Source organism: Gnatocerus cornutus, chromosome 2, assembly GCF_029298725.1.
Source record: "Gnatocerus cornutus isolate USDA-ARS CGAHR chromosome 2, icGnaCorn1.1, whole genome shotgun sequence".
NCBI lineage: Eukaryota > Metazoa > Arthropoda > Insecta > Coleoptera > Tenebrionidae > Gnatocerus > Gnatocerus cornutus.
The window spans coordinates 4668365-4695052 of record NC_142234.1 but is presented as its reverse complement, the minus strand read 5'-3'; the positions used below and the strand labels follow the sequence as shown (position 1 = coordinate 4695052).

Below are 26688 nucleotides of genomic sequence, written 5' to 3'. Positions count from 1 at the left end.
TGTGATTATTTACTTAAAAAGGAAAAAGATTTTTTGGTGTTTTGGAGATACAAAAAAAAATTGTAATCTGGATTTTATTAAAGAATCAGCTATAAAATCAATATTCACATATAAACTACCAGCCTCTAAACAATGAATAAATACATAAAATAATTTACACGGTAATTAAAAAATTATGAATTAAATACAAATCAAGGCACAAGTCGAATGAAATATAGTCAAAACACTAGAAACGAACATATCGTATGTACAAATCTTGTTAGGAAAAAATGAACGATTCGATATCAGTTCACAATAATTTTTGATGTACAACTCCTAGAACGATTTATTATACAAAGTATTTAATATAAAGTTGATTTCACTGATATTTAGCACCAGTATGGCATTTGATATTCAAACATTTAACAAGTGTTTCAACAAAATTGTCACAAGTTTTTCATCTTTGGACTAGATTCTAACAATTGAAATATTTTTTTGTTAAGTGATTTTGTACATTATCTAAGGAAAACAAATTTATAGCGCCCATATTGAATGCTATCAGTTCAACATTTAATATGAGTGCTATAAACGATATCAAGAAAAACAAATACTTAGTTCATGTATATTTTGTAACATTAAAATCACATCAACGTTAATAAGTTATTCACAAGTACATTACATTTAAATACATTTATGTATAATACACGTCTGCGTACAAAAAATATATGCTTGAAATTGACATGTCTGATTAAAAATGAAACATTTCCATGTCTTTGTAAAGTCGGCGGGTGTCAAAATAAGTTAAAAACAAAGCAAATAATATCACACAACCAGCAAACTACTAAAACATAATCCGTTAAGATGTAACACACACAGTTTGTCAGAAAATGTAGATGAATGGTCATTTCTTGTATATAAAATAGTCAACTACGTTTGCAATAAATTAACAATAATACTTGGTTATAACAAAAAAGGAAGAGGCTCCTCGGAAGTGTAATCCAAGTCGCACTTAACGTAAAATGCAATAGGAAAAATTAAAAAGTCTAAGGCTTATGCTATTTCGATAACTTACTAATAACTCTAATAAGCGCTCCATTCTCGTCCTTTAGTTTCTGATTTTCTATTTTCATGATTTCCAAGTGCTGAAAAAGTCAGACATTTCAGTACAAATCATAACATAATCATAACCATGCTCGACATTGTTTTAACACAAAGCTGGAAAACGTGTACATCCAACGACAACAAACAAAAAACACTGCACAAATTGTACTGTGTGAGTGAGAAATGGTCAGTGTGTTAGTATTAAAAAAATCGTTTTAATATTAAGTGTGTATTATACGTTTCTACGGTCATTCAACAGTTGAACAAACAAGAGTACAATAATAAAACAAAAATAAACAACACGAAACAGTTTGATAAAAAAAGAGCGAAATCAGCTGCATGGCGTTATTCTATCGAATTTACCTATTTTTTTGGAGAGTTGGTAAGTTTGGTGATGACGCGTGTGAGAGACCTGTTGTCAGCCTTTAAACGTTCATTCTCGGCTTTCAACTTTTGCAATTGCTAGAACAATAATAGGGTGTGTATGCTTTTTACAATCAACGATAATATTGTTAATTAAATATACGTACAGGCCCTGGAAAACAAATAGTTTAACTATGACCAAGCTTCAAGTTACGGCATTAATTTACGGCGAATTTACTGATAAAATTAGAGCAACACATGAAAAGCGATTAATTATGACATTAAGCAAAATAGACAAAATTAGAACTGGCAGCTTGTTTGTTTTTTCATTCGATTTCATTCGGTTTCTTCTGAACCGAATTCAATGGAGAGTGTGCAGGTAAATTTATCGAGTCCTGTTTTGTAAACTGCTAATTTAAAGAGAATCTTTCTCTCAACGCTGATATTTGGCTTCGCTTTTAGTAAACACAAAAACAGTTGCACCGGCCGTTTTTATTCGGGTAAATAAACTAGATAATCAAAACAAGCCATTACCCAGGAGAATTACATAAAAAATTGTTACATTCTTTGCCAAGGAAACATTGCCGATAGAGTTATTGGTTTCTTCTCTCCGTTTTTCGGTGGTGTGTTTTTGTACATACCGAAATTTATTATAATTGGCACCCTGTATATTTTTTACTGATTCTAACGATTTTTTGAGATTTTCAGGTTCCATAGTTTCTTAGACCAATTTTATTTTTGGATTTTTTGACTTCAAAATCTAAAAATATTAATGACAAAGCAACCTACATAAAAAAAATCCGAAGGTCTCTTAAGCTTGATTTACAAACTGACGCCGTTCATCATTCAATTTTGCAGTTGCGCTTGCGAAAATGAACGTGCGTCAATCTACAAATCAGCCTTTGGACCCCATTTTCTCCATCATAACTAATTTTGCCACGTTCAGTGCCGCAGTATTTCTCTCATTTCGTTTTTTAATAAAAAATGATTAATTGCGCTGCCACACAACAAACATTAGAAACAGAACCGCTTCACTCATTTTAATTTTTATCACAGACGACACGGATAATTTTTCATTATTTACACCCAACAAATGAATATACAGGGTGATTTTTTTAAAACGGCAGGCGTTGTAGAACTTTTTTCTATTTCGCGTTCACAATGAAGATATTTCGATACGCGTTTGAGCGTATTTCGGTATCGTAATGAACCAATCCCGTGTCAATATTCCCAGGAACATATATTTTTCTTAGGTTTGCAGCAGACAAACCGTCACCCTGCCGTCAACGTTGACAATTTAGATTTTGGTTTTGTTAAACCTTGATAAATCGATCAATACACTATTATTTCTTGTTGTACTTGGCTTAATAATTCATCTGAGAAAAACTCTTTGCTTGCAAGAGAATCATCATGATCATGATTAACATCTTCGCTCTCTTGGCTCCCTTGCGCTCCAGTAACCTCAAAACGTCACCTGTCAAACTGATTGAAATTGGATTTGGCTACTTCGAATTTTTTCCCGAACATTTTGCTAAACTATAAAATTCTTTAGATTTCGAAATCAAGTTTTTTCGTTGAAAATAAGGCGAAATAGAAAAAATAGCGTATGATACTTGTAAATAATGCATTTTGCCGCACTAACTACTTAATTACACTCCTCGCTGCGCTCGTCGTGTCCTAAAAACGTGCGTGCGGCAAAATGTTCATTATGAAACGCGTTTCATAATATACTATTATTTATGAACCGATTTCAAAAATTTAAAAAACAAATTAAATAATTTTTAATTTACTATAAACTGATGATTTTAAAATTGACCCCATATTTCTTTTTTTCATAATTTGGAAGATATTAATTTTCTTGATTCAGAAATGTGTAATATGTTCTACTTTTAACCAAAAATATTTTTAAAAAAATTATCAAAATTAAAAAAAAAATAAGCAATAAAAGTTAATAAAATCTAGGTGCATGGTGTTAAATAAAAGAATGCCGTTATTGTAATGTCAAAATGCAGCAAATAACAGAAAGGATCGGCATTTTTTTGGAAATTATTAATAACAAAAGACAATAATTACAAATCAGAAAAAACAACTAACTAATTTAATTAAAATACTGTTGAAACGCCATCCCGTTTTTTTATTGCACAATTGACACCTACGAGAAATGCATTGTGCATTGTAAGGTGTAGACCCATCTTGTTGAAAGAAAACTTGTTCTTTCTGTTATTTGCTGCTTTTTGACATTACAATAACGATATTGTGTTATTTGACACCACGCACCTAGATTTTATTAACTTTTATTGCCTAAATTTTTTCATTTTTGATATTTTTTTTTTAAATATTTTTTGTAAAAGTAGAACATATTACACATTTCTGAATCAAGAAAATGAACATCTTCTAAATTATGAAAAAAAAAATATGGGTGTCAATTTAAAATAAGAAAGTTGAGTATCTACCAAAAGATACTAAGACATTTAGAAAATTTTTAAAATCATCAGTTTATAGGAAATTAAAAACCATTTAATTTGTTTTTAAAATTTTTGAAATCGGTTCATAAATAAAAATTCTACAACGCCTGTCGTTTTTAAAAAATCACCCTGTATCAAAGCTAATTACGAGTAGCAAACTCGTGTCTTTTTTTACGCAGAATTGAACTTGTCCCAGTTGTAGCTTTCTGTCTGTCTGTCTATTAATAAAGAAGTTGAGGTCTTGACAACTCATTAATAAACCTGATAATCGTCCTGTTGAAACCTCCCATCGACCACGACTGACGCAATTTTAAAAACCTACGCTGTGCTCCAATTTTATGAGTAAAAAAAAAAGATTGTGTCACCCAACATAATGTAACAGATGCGAAAATAAAATCACATTAAATTGTGCATTGTTTGATGTTTGTGATGCAACAAAACGATAAAAAATCCGGCAGTGTTGTCTGTTGTTAATATTAATTTGTTAGTTCTAAGAAAGTGTTAAGTTATGTAAAGATCTCCGAAAAAAAATATCAAAAAAAAAGTTGCAACACAAAGCTTGCTGCAAACTACAAAAATTATAGTTGTAGAAAAAAATGCAACGCTGAAAGAAATCTGAGTTAAATGAATGAGTGCTAATGCAACCTACCTTTAATTCCTCCTCCATCTCGCTTAGCTTGCGTTCCATCGCCCTTCGTTCCCTTTTTTCTAATTCTGATAATGAATTTTTACTAGTCTAAAAAGTAAGTGGTTACCAACAGCATGTGGTGTTATAACAAAAACTTACTACAACTTTTAGCTTCTCCAGAGTCGTTTTAGTCTCCCGCAACTCTTGGTCTGTCTTTTTTAACTTATCTTTAAGCTGATCATTTTCAGTGAGAGCTTGTTCGTACAATTTTTTATAGTCAATGTCGCCGTTTTCATTCCTGATATCCGACGTACTTCCAATGCGAGAGCGGCTGGATCGTTCGTTACCACTCTGAAACAAACTTCTGTTAAAACAAACTCGAGCTGTTGGTTCTTCGTACAATGTAGCCTTCCGACGCTAAAGAAGTTAGACTTATCGACCTCGATCCACTACTAGCTAAAGAAGTATGTGATTTGGATAACGACCTATCTCTATTAAAACTACCAGCTCTGGAAAGATCACGCCGCGACCTGTGTCCAGTGTCTTTTTTAAGGTAGTCTTTGCTGTTGTCGTAAGTTTTGGAATAATTCGGCGTTAAGATATTAATATTGGCTAAAGTTTTCGCTGGGATGGTCAAACTGGCGTATCCAGAGGACGAACCCGGTCTATAACTATTGGAAAAGTAAGGACTTTTGTAGTTTGAAGAGTAATTACTGTAAGAGGAGTAAGGGTGAGTGGAAGTTGTGTAAGGGGAAGTGACTGATGATGACCCGAAGTAGCCAACACTTCGTGGTCTGTTACTATAAGAATTCCCATTGCTTCTGACAGCTGACGCGGAGCGACGTCTCAAAGGGGGCACAGGTTGTTTTCCGTGAAACGACATAGTCACACGCGAAATTCACAATAGAACTAGTTTTTTTTCCCAGATTTTCAAGACTTAATTTCCAAGTAAAAACGAAAACATGACAACAAATAAGTTTCACATTGAACTAGAACATGAAACACGCGAGACTGAACTCTAGGGAAACTTTAATGTACACCAACAAACGCGGTAGCTATTTAAATCTCACTAAATGAGTCTATCTTTTTTTAGTTGTGTATAGGGAAGAAACCAGGAGTTCTCGAACTTTCATAAATTGAGCACGCAGTAAATTGAAGAACAAAGCAGTAGCAACTGCATCCGACTTTTACACGGTAATCAAAAAAAATTTAAGACGTTTTCACCGTCGTTCGCTTCGCTTTATGACCACTGTCCATTTTTCAGGTTTAAGTTTAGGTCATTACGTTTCCCAACGTTTATATTTTCGAAACCGCTGATCTTGAGTCAAAGTCTATTTCAAGGTATACATATGTTCCTGAAAATTACAGAAATACACGCGCCCACGTTGCTTACGTAGAAGCAATGAACCAAAGAATAGTAACACGCAAGAAAAGTTAATATGTCGCACGTTGCCTGAATGATGTAGGAGTATTCCTTTATTTTTTTTAGCCGATGCCATTTGTTTTTCAGAATTTTATTAAGATCGGTGCAAGGTGCACCCATTAATCTGTCCCATTCGCCATAAATATGTCACTCCAAATAAAAAATAATAACGATAATAGAATTTATCTTGTAAGGACAGTGTTAATTTGACGGCATAGTCGCGTGGATTTGAGGTAATCTGTATATTTAGGAACAGTAAAAGTTATTTTAGGCATGCATGGTCTGAGAAACTGCTTGAGGTTTAAATAACGTACCCTAATTATGTAGCGATCTCTCAAAACAATTATGCTAAAATGTGATTTTTGTAAAAATAAACCAACAGATAGAGCGAAATGAAAAATCTGGAAAGACTCTCATTTCTAAGTAAAGAAAGGACAGCGTGGCGCGTAAAAACATGAAATATTGCGCATTTTCTGGCTCAAGTTGCTGCATTCAAACAAAGTAAAACTCGATACATACTAAGACGAATGTAAACAGGTTTTGTTTCTGTTAATTTACTCGGTTTTATGTAACACACGAAAATGTTTCTAATTACATCGGTTTATCTTTGAATGTTTATGTGCAAAAAACAATTTAAAAAAGTAATGGCTAATTATAAAACTGAAAGAGTCGATTGTGCGTGAAATGTTTGATGCAAAATTGCTTAAACAGAGCAAATTTAAACACAACGGTCTTATTTACGCAGTTCTCTTAAAAACAATCTTTTAGGGAGCCTCAAAAAGGTTATCAAATAAAAATTGTGGGGTAAACAACATCAATGACTTTAAATTAATGAAATTTGCAAAATGAGAGATTGAAAATTACTAGCACTAGTGCAGAGCAATCTAGAAAATTAATACCTGTCAATTATTTAACGTCTACGTTCGCAAAGTGCCAGGTGACTACATAAATAACTCAATTGATCACTTTGAACTAACCTATTCTATTAAGTAAAGAGAACATTCTTATAATAAAGAAATCATAACAATTTGAAAAATGAACTCGTGATAGTGGCTCATGGCAACAAATTTTATTACGAGCTAACTGAATATAAATAAATTAAATTTGTTGTGATAGCGGGTCGGCAACAAATCAATGTTCACCAATAACAGAGTATTTTCAGTCTTCCCCAAGTGGGTCAAATTAAATAGTGGCCTTAAATACTTGCCAGACTTTTTAAAACGTAAACAAACTGTATACAAACATAAGTATACAGGGTGTTATCGAGTTCCTACAAATCAATAAACGATGCCTATAAATACAGAAAACGATAGTGAAAAACAAGCGACAAACAGCTGTCTACAAATTAAACTATAAAAGACACAACCCTTGTGCTTAAGTACACCGCTTTCGTTACTCACCTCCTCATGGTTCAGTTTAGAAGAATCTTCATAATCTCCACCCCCTGAGGGATCCTTATCTTGATCCATGTCCTAATAAAAACTCGGTCTTAGTTGGTCAACTCAACTCAACAATAATTCGTTTGTTTTTCAACTATTCTTAACTTACATCCATATTTTCAAAAGAAACCACTCCAGTTGATCTCCTTTTAGGTCGCCTCCTTCGCTGTATAGCTGCCTGAGTAGCGAGAGTTGCTTGAGCATTTCGAACATCATTTTCCTTGTCTTGTTCTACAAAAAAAATAACAAAAACAAGTTAAAACGGAAAAAGAAACTCGAAATTGTCACCTTTTTCGTCCTGTGTTTTTGGTTTTCTTAACGGTAACGTCACGGTTGCTTCGGCTGTTTCGATGGATGCCGACGAAGGCCTAGGATTTGTGTTGTTTTGAATACCAGTACGGCGGACGTAGGACGGAGTACTTGGTGTTTCTGTAGGTTTCGATGCATCTTCTAATTTAAACTAGACAAAATGGGAAAAATATTAAAATTTGATCTCGGGAGGGGAAAAACGGCCACAAGATTAGTTGCACAGTAATGATAATGGTGCGATTGGAAAACAAATGAATCGAAAGTATGTACACATAATCAGCTTAAAAGAATAAAAAGACGATTAGTTCAGTACATAGAAAGAAAAAACGGAAGAAGTGTTTTACGTTGGCTACACTACCGGTCACAATACAAAGTGCAGGCAGAGAATCCTGAATGAAACATGTAAAATACATAAAATTATGTACTGAAATCCCAAACTTTATCAAACGTAGAAAGAGAAAATTTAAAAATTTTGGAAAAGTCAAACAATGTATTCTCACTTATTCAAGTCCAAAGAACTTAAAATGCATAGAAAAAGTGAGCATTGAGAAGAAGATTTTTAACGACAGAACATCATTAGAAAAGAAGTTTATAGAGAAAAATGTCAGAACAAGAATAAAAAGAAATTAAAGATAAAATAGGGACTATTCTGTATCGAGTCTGTTAAATTTAAAGGGTACGTTAAAATAGTCAGATTTAACGGTGCGGTGTTTAAATAGCTATTCTGTATCATGAAATAAACGTAGTACGTTAAAATGGAGAATTTTAACGTACGTCTGTTAATTCGATTGAGAACGAGCCCTAGTGGTATGTTTGCGCGTGCGCGTACTGTCATCGAGAGAAACGAAACTAATAAGAATGACAAATCGTAAATACACTTGCGTGCAAATGTATCGGGCCATCTTGAAAATTTCACTTCAACCGAAAAATTTTCTAAAACAAATATGTCAGTTTTGAACAAAAAAGGCATCATATGAAAGCTTGTTTTGTTCTGTTTAAGATGATAAAAAAAGTTCAAAGTTAATTTTATTAATTACCACATTATCATCATTTAAAGTAAAAATGTCCAATTTTCTCACTGTTGAAAATCCGATTTCATGCTTTTTTAGGCTGAAAATGGTAACTTCTGTTTGACGCGTCTGGCATATCAAACAGGCAAAAAATAATTTAAGTTCTAAAAAATATATCCTTCGGCTGTAAAAGCAGCCCAAGCAGTTGCTTTACTTGAAACGGGACTCATCAGCGAGTTGTGTCTCGTCGCTTAAATTTAGGCCGTGCAACAATTCAAAAACTACAGCAGAGGTACTTAGGAACTAGTGCCTTTACAAGTAGGCCAAAAACTGGAAAACTTGTTGCAACATCTCAAAAAAATAATCGATTTTTTGGCACGTCATTAAAGGATTGGAGATTAAATGCTGTGCAGATAAAACAACGGCTACATGAAGTTCGAAGAGTTGATGTTAGTGAATAAACTGTGAGGTGAAGTTTGAAGGAAAAGAATTAGACATCTTAAAAAGTTGCAGCTGGTCCAACATTAACTGCAGCTCACCTAAAATCTCGATTGCAATTTGCTAGAGATCATTTAGACTGGATTTTTGAGCAATGAAGTAAAGTTATGTTGTTAGATGAAACCAAACTGTGCTTACATGGAAATAACAGAAGAGTAAAAGTGTACAGAAGACCTGGGGAGCGATTTGCACAATGCTGCATAAACGAACGGATCAGTTATGGTGGCGCTTTATGCATGAGAGCGGTTTTTAAGTGAAGGAAAAACAGATTCTGTTTTTGTGACTGGTTCTCGAATTGGTGAACGCAAAAGGGGTTTAATAGTCCAGAGATACATAGTGGATATTCTGCAAGAACCTGTAATGCCTTATGCTTATTTGTCCGAGACACTTTCCTGGATATGCACAACAATGCAACATCACACACAGAAGCAATCGTTAGAAAATACCATTAATACGGATGAAATTCTGGTTCTGGAGTGGCGCCGGCACGGAGTCCCAGTATGAATCCGATTGAACACATATGGGATCATTTAAAAAATGGGTTTTAAGCCAGAAATCCTGCGGCACAGTCACTGTATGGTTTAAAAGTTGCGATCGAAGAAGAGTCGAACCGTCTCCCTCAAGAAAAAGTTATTTTATTGATCAGACCCATGCCTAACCGTATGGAAGAGGTTATTAAAGTTAAAGGTGGCAACACCCGTTATTAAAAATAAAAAATTCTTTGGTTAATCAATTGTACTTAAATACTGGATGTTTGCTTTTTGTTTAAGTTTTACTAAAAATTCAGAAAACTTATTAAATAATGAGTGCACAACGGTATGAATAAGAAATTCTTACATAAGAAAGTATAATCTTTCAAATGGTACCATTTTTCCTAAATTCTAATACGTCGTTTTTGAATCATTTTCATTTGAAATTAAATTTTTTAAGTGGCCCGATACATTTGCACGCAAGTTTAATATTAAAAAAAATATTTGAACCATGTATAGACGTAATTGGAAACTTGAAACACATTTTTTGGTCATTTTGGTCCAACATCAATATTGAGGAATGTAGAAAATTCTTGCATACTAAAAGTTTAGATCAAAGATAATAAAATGCAGATTTATTTATTACCAAAACGTGCCCCCAGTTTTTTACTTAGTTTTATTTATTACAAGTAGGTAAATTATTTGCGAACATTACTTTGTCGATATCTTTTTGAAAATATTTTAATGAGTGTCTAGAATGCATTTCTGTAATTTTTAGAACATGACCAAGTCGCTATCCATCTTGTGGAGCTCTTAAATAAAAATCTAATGTGAAAATGCATTTTACAATACTAATTACAACATAATATTATTATTTTAAATTGTTTATTAAAATCAAAAGGTTTTATTTGAATAATCGGAATAATTTGAATCATAAATTATTTATTCGACGAAGAAAATGGCTCGCTTGAATTGCTAATTCAAATTAAATTTCATGTTTTATCTGAATATAAAAATTCATTCAATAATAATTAAAGTAGCTTGAAATTTCATCTCATAATGTGATTTTTTTGTTATCAAAGATTTATCAAATGCATCAAATTTGATGTAATTGCATTTTAAGAATTCAACAAAATTCATCATATTTCGTAACATTTATTAAATAACCTCGAAACCAACTGTCAAAATGAATCTAAAGGCACCCTGTTAAATTTAAAGGATGGCCTCGGGTTGCCTTTAAAATGAGCAGCTTTTTAACGTACTTCGGTTAAAATTTTAACGGACTTCGGTGATACAGAATAGGAATTTCGCTTGAAGGGACCTTTATAATTTTAACATAATACCTTTAAATTTGACAGACTCGATACAGAATAGCCCCTAGTAAGTTTGATGAGAGAGGCGTTACTCAATGTTTTACTAGTTCAATACTGTCGTACTCGTGCACTGAATCTGGTTGTAAGTAAGTGCAAACTTAATATTAGATCTTGTGGTTGCAACCAACAAATTCTAACTTGTAGACACTGAAAAAAATCATGCAACGCGATCATACCGTACGAATACAACATCAAACTAAAGACAGAACCAGCAATTGAATCTAGAAAATTAGCGAAAATTTCCTTTCAAGTCGAAATTGTAATAGTTGTGAATATTAAGCTATTATTTCACCAATTTGTCAAACATCTTACATGCAAGCGCCAAAGTCAGAAGAAAGTAGAAGAAGCTCCATCAAGAGACAAACTTACCTTACTACTACTGTCTATTTTCAGTCTCCAAGAAGGTCTGCGCTCGTGAGCAACAGTAGGTTCTTCGGTATCACGAGTTATGACTGTGGGTGTCGCAGTGGTTATTGTAGCGGTTACACTCACTCCGTTAGAGGAATCCCCGTTAGCTCCAGACTGTTAGTATACAAACATGAATTAGGTGATGATGTCAAAAAGAAAGATCAAGACTAAATAATTTGACCTTGTTCCATAAATGATTATGATGATGATCGACAAGCATGACAAACATTATTCACTACATTTACCGTTAGAAAAAGTTCAGAAAGGATCAAAAAGTACACTCACTTGCTCGTTGTTATTATTGTTATGGTTAGGTTGATTCTTCTTTTTAACAAACTGTTCGGCAGATTTGATTTCTTCTAACGTCACACCTTGCGTTGAACGCCTAGTCTCGCGCACACGCTTAGCATGAGCTTTTCTTTGAGTCTCGCTTTCTTCGTCCCGGACAGGAGGCACAAACGACCTTTAATGAGAAATCATTGTACACATCGTCGTGGTAGTTAACAGTTCAAGCGCAAACACTACAACGACTAGGCTGTTAGAACTTCTAACACAAGATGAAATTAGTCGACATTCCGTTGAAAATACAAGCGGAGAACTTAGTACGCATAATGGGCAACACTGTTAAACTCAAGACGAAAAAGTCATACTTGAAGAAGTTTTTAAATATTTGCAGTCTAGTACCACCGGGAGTTGCAGGAGTTGTAACTGTGGCTGTGCTAGTGACAGTGACAGGCTGATTTGTGCCAATTGGTAATTTTAAATCACTAACAAAAAAATAAACGATGTAAGACTTACAGTAACAGTGATGATCACAATAAGCTGACATTGAAAAAAAATTGAAAATTTCGTACCTTCTCAATGGTTGATTGTTCGACACAGGACTCGTTGCTACAGGTGATGGTTTCGTTGGTGTTATCGGCGTGGTGTTAATTTCACTATCGTCCTTCGTGGTCCTACAATTAAGTATTAACGGATATCCAGACAAACTTATCAAAACTGATATTTTTTGAAGGCAACGCAGAAAAGGTAAGTTTGCATTCAATCGATTTAAAAATATCTGCGGCGAATTAATCTTACACTTACACGTGTTGAGTCTAGTCATGAATTAAGGTCGAGAAACCCAATTGGAGTTGCCAAAATGTAGGAAAACTCGTGTACAAAATATGGCTGCTTGCCACCGGACACGTGAGTTGTATACGTATAAAGCGAACATATCCGCATAGAAATAATTAGTAGTTACTTTACTTCGGTTGCCAACAAAACTAGTTATGAGATAAAAAATATAAGAAAACACACCGCAGAAGAAGAAGAAAGATAGAGCAAAAAGCATTACAAACATGTGTAGTAATCTGTAGTTATGACTACAATGTCAATTTTAAGTTCCTTCATCAGCATCCATATGTTAGCCAGGACCTTCTCACTATTTTCTTAATCATGCGTCTAATTCACGAATATGACAGGTGTAAAGCGATGGTTAAGCGTTTGTTATGGCAATGTTAGAAAACGATCGCTTTACACCTTAAGTTTACTCTAAATCGTGCATACCTGCAATGCTGTTGAGAAGTTTTATAGGGATTGGGAATAATGTCGGAATGAGGTCTAGACGAATAAGGAATTATGTCATTGCTAATTCTATGTCTAGACGGATAAGGAATTATGTCACTGCTATTTCTATATGCCTTAATGCGTGCATGCAGTTCCTCGTATTTCGAGTAGAACCTAAACATATAAGCAAGTGTCAGAGCGTTAGATGCGTTTGATCATACTACCTTAGACTTTTACAAAACCATGCTTAACTTAAGTGCTACTAAAAAAAATGTCAAAATCTAAAGTAGTACCAACATTAATCAAGAAGAACGAAATAGGCGATCCCCTTTGCAAGATGAAATTAAACTTTTTTTAAGCTCGATTTTAGTGGTTAAACTGTTAATATGCGACTAAGCTTATCATTTTGCGAAGGAGTTAATTTTAATTAAAGTAAAGCAAAGTTAAACTTACTCTCTGTCAGACTGTAAACTATTTGGTCTTCGTAGTGTCACTTCATGTTCGTTATTTACAGTATCAACTGTGCTAATGTTATCACCTGAAATAAAACAATTAACCTTAAGTAGAAAAAAAAATCCACAGTACTAACCAGCAGTTTTCACAGGACTTGGTACGTCAGCTTTGGTTGGTCGAGAATTAACTTTTCGCCAAACTGGCAAGTTATCTTCGTTATTTGTTTCCACTAATTGTTTAGGAGGCACGCTAGGTGGCAGTCTTGATGGTTCCGTAGTTTTATTTGATATGCTTACTGAATCTAAAGAATTTACCCTATTCTTCTTTTCTGGAAGTAAGAAGAGAACATGTACTTTCATTCAAATTGCTAATTCCACGTTAGTAATTGATTAATACGTTTCATATCTTCAATCAATTAATTGGAAATTAAAATTAGTTGGTCAGTTGCTCTTTGTTTAGGTAAGTATGAAGAAGGTGAAAGCGAGAAGTGGCATGCAGGCGAGTGGTCGTCAAATGCTTTGTCAAGTTTATCGTACTCGTTACGTTTTTTCTAAACAGATCAAAGAATTGTGATAAAATTAGAGATTGCGTCACGTTGATAAGATACTGTTCTTTCACGTTATCTTTTATTATTGGAAAATATAAAGTTCAAAGGAGTTTAAAACCATTTTGTCGTTTTACGAATAATTTCATATTCTCTGATTGAGTCGTTTTAAAATTCCTTTTTGAGAAACTGAGAAATCCTCACCGCCAATCTCATTTTTTAAAATAAGCGCAAAATCGCGTTATGTTATGATAAAAACATGCATAATGCCCGTAACCTAAATCAAAGAGATAATAAAATAACTTTTTATTGTCGCGATACAGAAATTTCGCAAAAAACAAAGTAAACAGCATTTTTAAAAGCAATTTACGAAACAACGACTCAACACGCTTTACACAAATGTTTCCTGTTTTAAAAACAGTTTTGCATTTTTATGTTTTAATCCTCTTGTAAACTGACTGGAATTTTTGAAATTCTGATTATATTCAACAGTTTTGTTAAAATGCTAATTTACAGAAAAATTATAATCGCTCCCACGCCAAAATTGCGCTGATAAGGGACCAGTGCAAAAACTTACATCCAAATTTTATCTATGTTATATCTATAAATGTTGCAAATTATAGAAATGAGTCAGAACTGTTTGTAGTATTATATGTTCTGTATATTAGAGTTGTCAACCTCAGCGAAAAATGATAGCATCGTATACAGAAAAAGTTGCAAATAGTTTACTCTCCTATTGTGAGTAGTAGCCAAACCCAATACAGTGAAATCTCTCTTGAGCAGACACCAACGGGACTGTGAAAATTTGTCCGTTTAAGAGGGGTGTCCGGTAAAAGCAAAACTATTTAATTAATTTGTGATTGATGATTGAACAATATTATTTAGCAAATTATTTATACAAGGTGTATCAAAATAGTCCCACCAATAATTAGCTAGGCTATAATAGTTACTTATTTAACGAGTTCGTGTGTAAATTGGGCGTTTTAAAGTACGAGTGGACGTAATTGAAACGCGAGTGAAATGAGTGCTTTAAAACGCCCAATTTACACAGGAACGAGTTGAATACAACATTTTATTGTTCGAGTCAAGGCTACGAGGCCCTAGAAGGCCCAGAATCTCTCAAAAATAGTTTGACGTTTATTTGACAGGCGTGTGTTATAACTGTCAAAGACAAAGGCGAAAAATTCGAATTTCTGCCAGTTGAGAACAATAAAGTGGATTATTATAAGCTAAGAAAAAATATTTTTTAAAATCCTTCACCCTTATTCTTCACTATACACCGGTTTAAAAAAAAACATTAACAACGCCGTTAAAGCATGTTAGACAATAATAAAAAAAATCATGAACCGTAATACCATAACGTACCATTGTAACCCTTGAAATTGCCAAAAGGTAATTTGTGATGTTGCATTATTATTAATTCCGGATATTTATATTGTTTATAAAATATATTGTATTTCTTAAGTTGAACATGTCTGATTATATTTTTCAAGATACAAATTTGTAACATAAGAAATTAAGCAATTAATACATTTGTTGTGCTTTTAAACGTGATGGTATACGTGTGTATTGTCCGCCCAAGAGAGATTTTTTGGAAAATGGGACTAAAATGTACTGTCCGCGTCCGTTCAAGGGACAGTCAGCTTAAGAGAGATTAGGGTGCATTGAATTACTATACGATTTAATCCGGACTGAGCAAAAGTGTCCGTCGAAGAGAGGTGTCCGCTAAGGGAGATTTCACTGTATTTGTATGCTGAATAAAAAAAAAAAAGAAAAATGCGGGGTGGTGTAGGTGCATTTTTCATGTTGGTAGTGCTGTAGGTAGGCTTTTTCTACTTTTGCCACCAATGACGTCATTCTGTATCAATTAATGTCAACACACACTTTGAGGTAACAGACCAGCTATCTTCATGACAAGGAAAAAGTCAATAAATGTTACCAACCCAATATACAATACAGTCGACTCTCGATTATTCGAATTAAACACAGAATCCCTCGAACAAAACCTGTCAATTACTCAAAAACAAATTTTTCTTATAACTGATGAAGTAATAAAAAATTCTTGTATTGAGTTTGTTTTTCTCACTAGTCCAAACTTCTTTGAAAAAAATTATTTAAAAAAAAACTTATAATTTTCGCTAATCAAACTACTCGATGCCTGGTCCCTGGAATTTGAATTATCGAGAGTCGACTGTATAACCACTGGAAGGCATTTTTAATTAAGTTTTCTAAACAAAGAGCAATGTTTTGTATTAATATTCCACGCATGCTCGAGTTTTAAAGTGGATTATTACAGTGCTAAACATTCCGTTGTACAGAATTAATTTTTCAGTTACAACGAACTGACAAAATTTACCGTCATCACTGCTGTTCGATTCTGTTTCAGAACTGCTTTCAGTCTCGGATTCACTTTCGCTAGACACGTCCATTTCTTTAAAGCAGCAGAACAAAAATCACAGTTTTAAAGAAAGCATTAAAACTAGAATCAGTCGGCGTGATTAAAAAAACTCACCGATGTTATCTTCCTCTTTCTCCTCTTTGTTGGCGACTTCCTCAACTTTCTTAACTTTGCTGGGCGTTTCCGTTTCAATGGTCCTATCCTGCAGTTCGGCTCGCTTTTTCGCTTGCCGCCTGTTGAGTACATCTTCTTTGTTTTGTTTTTGTTTGAGATCTTCTAGAAATTTTAACATGTCCGTGTCAGCCAAATCGAACGGAGTTTGACCCTGTGTGGAATTTCAGGTAATTTTCGAATGCAAGAGAGTGATTTTACGTACAACGAAGTTTTTAGCCTCCATATCTGAGAGATTTTCGGCTAAAATTTGGCAGGCGTCCTTATGACCCCAATGAGCTGCAGCGTGCAAAGGCGTCCATCCATCAATATCTTGCGAATCGATGTCAGCGCCACATTGCAGCAACAACCTAGAAATCTCCGTTTTTCTTATTTTTCAAACTGCTTGGAACTTACTTCATGACGTCCGTGTAGCCCTTGGCGGCAGCGACATGCAATGGAGTCGCCCCGTTCTTGGGATGTGGGAAATCTACCATCTTACTTTTCGAAGCTAACCATTCTCTCGCATCCTGAAGCATGATACGTTTTTCTTCGTTGCGAGCCGCCTCACAGTCGATACCTAATTTAAACCGTGTAATGGCATTTTTAATCAAACCGGAAGTACACACCTCGTTTTTTAATTTCTTCGTTTAGCAAATCTTCCATTTTTTGATCTTCTGCAATGTCAATAGGCAGTTCTCCATCGTTGTTGACTGCGGCTACGTTGGCACCTTTTTCGATAAGGTATTTGGCAATGTATAAAAAACCACAACTTGCAGTTGCATGAAGAGGACTCCAGCCTTCGTTGTCGCCTCGATTCACGTCCGCTCCGTGCTCGACCAAAAATTCCACCATTTCGGAGTTGTCGTCTATACAAGCCTAGAACAAACTCCAGCAATTCAATGAACAAGTGACAACTTCCATCCAAGACGAAAAAGAAAATCGCATGAAATAACAAAGAAATTTATTTGAATCAATAGTTCAAAAACTCAATCAATATGCTCCCAACAAATGCTGCATTTGAAATTACAGTCTGAAGAAAAACTTTAAAATTCCAGATAATACTCACAATTATTTGATTCATGGCATCTTTAAAATTTGAGAATATGAAAAAAGTTTCAAGCAAAAATTTTTAAAATCCAATCAAAATAATGTAGAAAACCATGAAGAGAAGCTATATGCACCCAATGCTTATAAAGAAATTAAACATTGCTGAGACAGAAAATCCAATGAATCCAATTCTACTACATACAGAGTGTACCGGAATAAAGTGCAACCCTAATATAAGACAACGCAATTTGACATAACAGCCAAATGTCGGTTTTAAAAACGTCACCGTTTCCGAGAAAAAAAATTTAATTTTTATGCAGAAATCGCCGTGCTGTTGGCTAGTTCCAATACCATTGTTAGTCCAGACCATTGAAAAGTTGAGAATAAAAACGCTAATAAACAAGTAGCAAAAAATGTCTTTATCGGCGTTCCAGTCAGTTTAACAATAATTGTAGTAAAAAAATGTGGGTTTTACAGGGCCAAATTGAAGGCCCAATTTATTTTAAACAAATTAATTTGGCACAATAAGCAATTTTTGATATGATAAGAGCGAGCGGAAACGTTTATTGTTCGGTTTTTGTCTTCGTTGTTAAATTCAGTGCCAAAGCGTCGAATAACGGGTAATCCGAAGGGGTTTTGCCCCATTCGAATTTCAATTTTTTTTTTAAATCATTAGCTACAGCGGTGTGTGATATTGGGGTTAAAAACTTTGCACTTTTTTCGGGTATATCCAATATAATTGTACATGTATTTCATTAGTTTTGGATATAATTTATAAAATATTATCTAAACACTTTATTGTAAGGTACATGAATCGTACAAATCTCTCTAGAAACTTAATAATCCTCTTAAATTTTTTAATTACAAATTCTGAAGAGAAGCCATAGATCAACTAATAACCATAAATAAATACATTTAAATGTTAATGACGAGATTAAAGAAATCATTCAATTAGGATTACTGATTTGACGTATTTGCTAGTTTCAAGAATTATTGTTGATACGCGGAAGTAAATTCTAAAAAGTTCACAACCATTTGAAATCTCATCCAATACTGATTTCATATGCATTTGAAAACTTTTACGATTTGAAAGCTTGGCAAATTTAATAACTTCTCTAAGCTTGTGTTGATTCATTATGTCACTGTTTGACTCAAAAGGTTTTAGCTACGGTAAAATTTGTCATTCCAAAATTCTAAATTTACCGGAAAATAATATTAAATAAGCGTAAACTTTTCCAAGTGTAAACCTACTCAGTGCGATTAAATATGCAACATTTAAATTCATATTTTACCAGCATAATTCGATAAAAAAGTGAGTCAACAATACTGCGTGTTGGTTATTTATCATCGGACAAGTTTAAAAAAAAGTTGGTTTCATCAAAATATGTAATTTTCCACCCAAAGTCATGTAATGGAATCTCGGACTATTCGTAAAGGGTTAAAAAATTGATTGATAGCCCACAAACTGGTCTAAAACTGACGGCAGCTCTAAACTAAATCCTCTGAGTTGAAATTTCTAATTGGATGTCGGCTAGTCATGGTCTACGTTTACCATATGGACGTAAATGTGTATAAAGGGTTGGTGAAGGTTTTGCTCTTTACTGTATTTCACCTTTTCAGGGTGGTAGTCCCATGGTGTCCGCACAAACTTTGTTATGATCGTACGGGCCAATTAAATGATATTTACTGACAGTAGATAGATCACAACAGAATGTCTGCAATACCATATTATACCATGTGTCTCATTTGTTATGGAAAATTTGTTTTTATGCATGGTAATGCACGCCCATATGTGGCTCGAACGACTAATCGTTACCTGGAAGCAGTTGAAATTTCTTGTCTACAATGGCCAGCTTGAAGTCCTGACCTAAATCCAATGAACCATTTATGGAACAAGTCTTTAAAGAAACTATACAAAAACTCTGGTTGCTTTAATGAAGAATGGAAACATTTCACACAAAAAACGATTGGAACTTTATTCCAAGCCCCAAAGTATCCGGATTTTTTGTCCAGGAGTGTAGTTGGTGTCCAAAAATAAATTAAAAAAAAATACTTTTTAATCGAGTATCTATAAGAATTCATTAAAAAACATGCTTTAGTTTATTTTGTCGATGAATGTATTTAATGCAGTGTTTATGTAGGCGAGAACGACGTTCACCATCAATTTCCAAATTTCTGTTATAAATAACTAGACGCTTATAATCGAGCTATTGTAGATAGCCATATAAATATAGATTATACAAATACATACTGTTCCATCACTAAACCATAGACCCAATTTTAATTTACGCAATTCTGCTCAGAATCCATGACGGCCCATGACAGGTGGGCAGATTTCCATCTTACTTATTGCTTGTTGTATCATTGTATCCGCATCGAACACAAGGATTTTGGCATGAATGATGACACTACGTAAAAAAAGAGAGCGGGTCAACGATCGCGTAACGAGAAAAAGACGAAAAATGAGCAACTAAAACAAATATTGCGGGAAGGCATAATAACGTGACGAGCGCTTCCGCTAAACGAACATGTTTGGCGTTTTATCAGATAACTTCGTCAAAGATCTATCAGAAGGTGTAAAACAGATTAGTCTGAATTGAGTTCTAGTTCTACACTAGCTCGCAAATTGAACTAAAATAGCCAGTCGCAAAAAATTTCATCGAGAGGTTTTCAACGCCTATGATTGAGTCAATACTCGGCTATAAAACCAATCGCTAATTTCTGGTGTTTTGCCTTGTAAAATCCAAGAGTCCTGCTAGAACTGTAATGACTTCTCTCAGACCTTCCCGAAGCTTGACGTGTAACTAGTACACTGTATGTGTGCTCCAAGTGCGAGATTGCTTCACACCTAAATATAGCATGGCAGAAGTGTTCATCATCATTTAAAACGCCAAACGTAAGGGCTAGATCAATATGAATTTATTTTTACAGGTTTCTATCAGAGCGATCGTCTAGAATAGTGACTACAGAAGAGGTCTGCGACAGATTAGTCTGAATTGAGTTCTAGTTTAAACTAGCCCGCAAATTGAACTAAAAAAGCCGGCCACAAGAAATTCCAACGAAAGAACCCCAACACCTACTCTTTCAAGTCCTCGGCTACGGACCTCCTTCGCAAATTTCTGGTGTTCTTGCCTTGCAGAATGCAAGCGCCCTCCTGGAGCATTCAAGGCTCATCTCAGACCTTCCCGAGGCTTAAACTGTAACTAGTACACTGTATGTGAGCCTCAGATGCGAGATTGTCGCAGACCTCCATCTCGTCATCTCTAATGATCACAGTGTCATCACTTAGAAACCTCACAGATAAAAAATAACCAGACATTTAGTTGATAAAATTTTGTGTCAGTGAATACAGTGTAGAAATTTACAACGACGAGTTATACGATAAAAGAAGTAAACTCGACACGATTATGCCTTATATGGAAACCTAAACTCGTATAAAACATACTTAAAAATATCGAACCAAGACAAAAGTGCAGAATCGCTGGGCTCGGCCACGATATCGTGTGCAAATTAAATTCAACAAAAACGACACAAACCAGACAACTAATAAAATCAACGCAATTTTTCATTGCGGAACAGCAAAAAATTACATGTCTGCACTCGTAAATTCTCGTTTTCTAGCCAACGGTCAATCAAGTAGGCGTACTTGGGTGCCAGCTGGAACGTACGTTTCAGCTTGCAAAAATGTACAATTTTTGGTTGGTTTTAAATTTTCTATTGACCATCCTGTATATGTACTATCGCGGAATTAAAATTTCAAACATCAAATTGATTGATATTTAAAAATTGTAAACTGTCCTTTATCTTTATAAGTTTAAAATTTATAAACATCACTGCAAGTCTCAAATTTGCTTAGTGTGTTACAATAAAGCTTGGTTTACATTGCCATGTCAAAAAGTGATGTTTGAAATTTTGATGCCGTGACAGTAAGTGCAACGTTAGAATTCAACCAGAAACAGAAAAGTCCTGGCGACATGCACAAAAAAGTTACTAGGTACATATTATTTCAGCAAATATTGTTTAATTAGTATTCACACATTTTACACATTTTTAGACTTGAACCAAAGAACTGAAGGACATTTAGGTGTAGTTTGGAGTAAAAATTCTAAAGAATCTAGAAGATTTAAAGGACCTGTAATCTGTAAAGGGATGTGAAAAATTCAAAGCCGGAGAATCTGAAAAATTGGAAATAATGTAAAAAATATAACTTTAAAGACAAAGCATTATAATGCATGATCAAATTAAGTGTAATTCAATGCAATTAGTTCTACGTCATCCGTAACATATAGCTATAGTTCCTGCATTCACGCCCCAATCCAATTTTTAGTTCTCGCAGTGTATTAACCTTATTCTGTTCAAGTTGAACGTTTCCTTTCCGACTCATGAACACGAACTTCACACCGACATAAAAATAATAAAGTAACGGAACAATTCATAATATTTATAATTGGTTCAACATCCAAACAATAAACAAAATGTTCGACAATAGAAAGCCGCTGTGTGGCTACCGCATGAAATATGTGCAGGTTATAAATCAATCGGAGAAGCTTTTAGAACCGCCTTTTTTACGTAACAAGACAAAACCGATAGGAAGTGTTTGCTAGCTCTCTCTTGCTATAAATTTAGAGAAGCCTTATGTTTTGAAGGTCTTCTATTAATAATATGTTAAAATTGTACCTAAAATACATTTTAATAATCAATAATTGTTGTTACAAAATGAAATTTTAACACCCGCGGCGCTTATATTACAAAAGTTGGTGAGGTTGAAACTGTTTGATGAAAGAATTCCTGCTATAATTACTTCGAAAGCACTTTTTTTTGGCAAAACAACTTAAAAGAATTCGACTGCCGAGGCCGAAATTGATACGTCTGAGAGTCAAGAGACAATTCTAAATGAAATTAGCACAAAATCGAAATTTTATTTGAACGATTTTTGCTCTAGGTAAAGCTTTTTTATTTCGCAATTTAATATTGATCTAACAGTAAATTAAAGATAACATTATTTGTGTCAAAATCATGTGCTTCTTTATATAATATTTAACTGAAAATTAAAATGTACAGAAGATTATTATGTGCAATGTGGAAAACCGCGCGTATGAATTATTCCCGGAAGATAAACACTGTATAAAAAAAATCCTTGAAAATTACTAAAAATGAATCGCTTCTAGGATCCGTTTTACGTTCCAGAAGTCAAGACTATGCCAATTCTTCGGCTAATAAAAACCTGTTTAAGTACAAAATGTTTTAGTTGTCGCAAAAAATTTAAATGCCTAGTTGGAAACGAAGGATTAGTTTTGTCTGATCTTTATCTTATAAATTCATTATGAGTGAAGTATGTAATTATTGTAATCTATCAAGGAAAAGTAGTAAGAAGTTGATGAACACGTCAGATGGCTGAATAACCATGATTATCTACAGTTTGGGGAATTGACACCCGATGCATGGAATTAAATTTAATAGAAAGTGGGGGACACCGAGCGAGAAAGAGATTCTTGCATTCTTTCATTCTCACACACATCAAGAAACATGAATTTTCGGTGAGTCCAAGACCGATTAATGGACAAATAGATGAGCGCAACAAAGAAAACCATAATTGCCATTGGAGCGAGGAAGATAAAAATAATTTACCCCCATCAGCGCGAATGCATGCGTCGTGGCATTGTTTTATCATTTTTGGCAAGACGAGGTGTTAACATGATTGCTCCTTTAGTAATTCTTCGCTATTAGAGGGATTTGGTCCTTCGAATGCAAAATGCAACAATTTTATTTTTTTATGAGTAATGATAGGCATTGTATTTCTCAATGAATTTGAGTTACAATTTTCGAGAACTTTGTCGCTAGGATGCATTGAGGGGAGTAATGCCACCCACTGACACTACTCCTCTCCCACTTCTTATTAAAATTGTTCCCATTCATCGGGTATCAATTCCCCAAACTGTATAATATTTTATCAATTTTTAATGCTATAAAACAGTCTTCAAGTGTAAATTTTGTTTATAAGATGTTATTTAATCAATCCTACTACTGTCTTTGACACGTCCTCTTTATTATTAAGATTGGCATCGTACTTCTAATTAAGTGTTTTTACATTTAGGTATTTGGGAATGATAACAAAACATCTTCAAATGGAAGAGATAATAAGAAGTGTCTCAACAGCAGAAGCTAAAATAATTGAGAGGTTGGGATAAAACCAATAAAAAAAACTAAACTTCAAGGCTTTTTAGTAGAACCCAAGATTAGATTACAATGTTTAACACATTTCAAAATTAATTATTAAGTCAGTGTAGAACTTAACAAACTACAAGAAAATGTTTAAAATAAGATTAAAAGATCTCAGAAACTTTAGAGAGTTCAGAATTAGATCATATTTTAGATACGTTTCCAGACTAATAATAATATGACACGACAGAACAGTTGTTAACCTGAAATAAGAATTTCAAAAGCTAAAAATCCAAGAGGTTGGAAATTGTTAGCAAGAAGCAAACGCAAAAGACCACCCAGTTGGTATCAGAATCAAACAGACAATCATTGGGGCAGATGCGAGTTGTGGATGTTCAATAAAACAAAAGAACTTAAGCTAAAAATTAAAAATAAAATTATAAGAGGAGGAAGATAAAAAAAAAACAAATAAAAAAGTGGCATCAGAACCATTTAAAAGTAAAAAATTAAATACAAAATAAAAAAAATTTCTTTTGCACTCCTCCTAAATGTCCTAATGCCTCGCAACGTAAAATCCATGAAAGCATTTTAATATCAATCCCTTGACAAAAATCATCATCACCCGTACCGTACGTAGGTTTTTGTAGAAATTTAAAGATCAATTTATTGCTTTAGGGCATGATAATTTATACTTCTATAATCTAATAAGTTTTTAATATTCAATGTGATCTCATGAATCACCAGTTGAAATACTCGTAAGCTCCTTATGTAATATACCATGAAGAGATTATGAAATGTCTAGAATGTAACAAAAAAAATAAGAAAAATGTTCAAGATACAGATACAGTTACAAGCAAAAAACAAAAGACATTTCTGCCAACCTTCCTGTCAGTTTGACTCAGTTTGTGTTGAGTTTTCACATCTAATAATTAACGGCTAGTCATGCAATGCTAAAATATTCCGATTCCTTCAGCTTCTACTTCATTTTATTGTCTGTTTCTGATTCTATTCTCTTATCTACTCTCCATGCGCATATTTTTTACACCCGGCGTTTCCCGCTTAAATACCGGACATTTTGGGGTCCCATAAGGACTTTGTTTGTCCTTTATTATGTCTTTTTTACAACTAACGGTTAATCCATCTCTTTTTTTAATGCATTTCGTGAGATTTACTCACTCAATTTTCCAGGAAAGCTAAAAGCGATTTCGTAAAGTTAATCAAAAATTTTATTTAGTGGTGAAAAAGAGGTTGATGGGTTTTTAGGTTTTAACAAGTGATTGTTGCCAAAAACCATAAAACTTCGTATATTAAAATCGACAAAAAATGTACTTTATAACGTGCCTAGCACATGAGTGAGTAATAATGACTTTTGATATATTTCTATTTTTGTATTATTACTAAGATAGCAAAAGGCGCACGTATACAGGATAAAATTAATGTAAATATTTTAAGTGGGCGCAACTCAAAATGGCTCAGGCTTGTTATAGACGGTTAGGTAATTCTTCACCTTAGGATATCAATGGATGTACAAAAAATTAAATTTCGCGCTTTAGATTGCATACTTATGAATGTCAAGTTTTGAGTCAGTTTGACAGCAAATGAAAAGCGACTTGGCATGATTTAAGGCGGGAAATTTCAAATTTTAATTCTGATCTTATATGTGGAACAAGCTGAGATAAAAATAATTCGATCTGGACAGATACGAAAGGAAAAAAGTTAAAATTGCTACTAATTTCAGCATTATTTTTCTTTGTATCTGTTATTACTTTAAATTCCCAGGTTTGTATAAATAATCCATTTAAAATACAATGTAATGTTCTTCAATTCATGTTAGTTTTAACGGTTAACAGATCAAAGCGTAACGAAGAAACGTTACAAGCATAAAAAATAATTATCCCCAACCTAGAAAAAAACATTGTTTCGTGCCCTAGTTTAGAAAATAACACCAATGACTCATTACTGTGATTACTTCAGGACATACGAATGAGAAGGTAATAAATAAATAAAAGGAATCAATTTGTCGTTCCTCTCACGTTATCTTATCAAAAAAAAACGCACTTGCTGATTATTATTTGTGTTATGAGTAATGAGGTAGCACGTCCATAATTTTGGAAGCCTTACCGCACACAGATTGTAACATAATTGCCTTTAATGTGATACTATAAATGTTGAGTTATGTTAACAAATATTTTTACTCGGATACTAAAAGCATAAAGTTACGGCAAACATAATAAACACAGCTTTCCCAACGAATCTTCCTCTCAACAAATTTTACACCCCTAGGCCGCATGTTTTTCTGTGGTCATTACCTTGGCTAGTAACATAAAACCAAATCGGACACTTTTTCTCTGAAACAATATAATAATTGACGTGCCCTCCACAGGGCCCCCACAAGACCTAAATTTTGGGGTTTTTTTGGCTCAGCTGTAGTAGCCATGTTGACACAACTTTTACGTCACAGAACTATCAGGGATTCTGTCGGTCGCCACAGGTGGAATCATCATTTCGATTTTATAATTTACCTGATGAAGAGCAGTCAGACCGTCAACATTGGCAGTGTTTATGTCAGCACCATTTTCTAACAGTCTCAAGACTTCATCTTTATCACCAGCGGCGCACGCTGCCAAGAACACACATCCCGACGAGAATTTTATTTTACGCGACGTTTGTTTCGGATACACTGGTTCGCGATTTGTGTCTGAATCTTCCCAACGCTTTAATTGTTCGGCCCTTTTGAAAAGGGCCGAATTCGAACGCGTCTCTAGAGACATGGTTATTTAACACTGTACAACGACGACCATTACGAACACTCGGTTCTCGTTCAACTCGAACGGATTCTTTTTGCGTTTGACAGGGTGCGGTTGGCGATAATGGAAATTTGGGGCGCCCTCTTACTGCCAACATATACACCACAAACTCA

The 26688-nt window shown here is 34.1% G+C and overlaps 1 protein-coding gene and 2 non-coding genes across 8 annotated transcripts; all 3 read right to left on the bottom strand.

Annotated features, from left to right (window-relative positions):
* Positions 1–58: 58 nt before the first annotated feature.
* Positions 59–26645, bottom strand: Mbs (Myosin binding subunit). Of its 6 annotated transcripts, XM_088029927.1 has the most exons (20): positions 26291–26645; positions 17189–17438; positions 16977–17139; positions 16786–16930; positions 16524–16734; positions 16368–16442; positions 13604–13795; positions 13468–13552; positions 13015–13188; positions 12321–12422; positions 12117–12233; positions 11752–11929; positions 11428–11580; positions 7687–7858; positions 7508–7629; positions 7360–7431; positions 4696–4887; positions 4558–4644; positions 1444–1542; positions 1033–1121 (listed from the first exon to the last, which is right to left on the bottom strand). In XM_088029927.1, exons 1-19 carry the CDS (start codon positions 26537–26539, stop codon positions 1444–1446), a joined length of 2838 nt encoding a protein of 945 aa, XP_087886053.1. In that variant the 5' UTR covers positions 26540–26645; the 3' UTR covers positions 1033–1121. The 6 variants fall into 6 exon arrangements, with proteins under 6 accessions (XP_087886054.1, XP_087886053.1, XP_087886057.1 ...); XM_088029928.1 differs by lacking the exon at positions 1444–1542 and having other exon boundaries at positions 59–1121; XM_088029931.1 differs by lacking the exon at positions 11428–11580.
* On the bottom strand, positions 20185–20456 carry LOC148178232 (Nuclear RNase P). Its single transcript, XR_015769721.1, has one exon.
* Positions 20585–20855, bottom strand: LOC148178231 (Nuclear RNase P). Its single transcript, XR_015769720.1, has one exon.
* Positions 26646–26688: the final 43 nt, after the last annotated feature.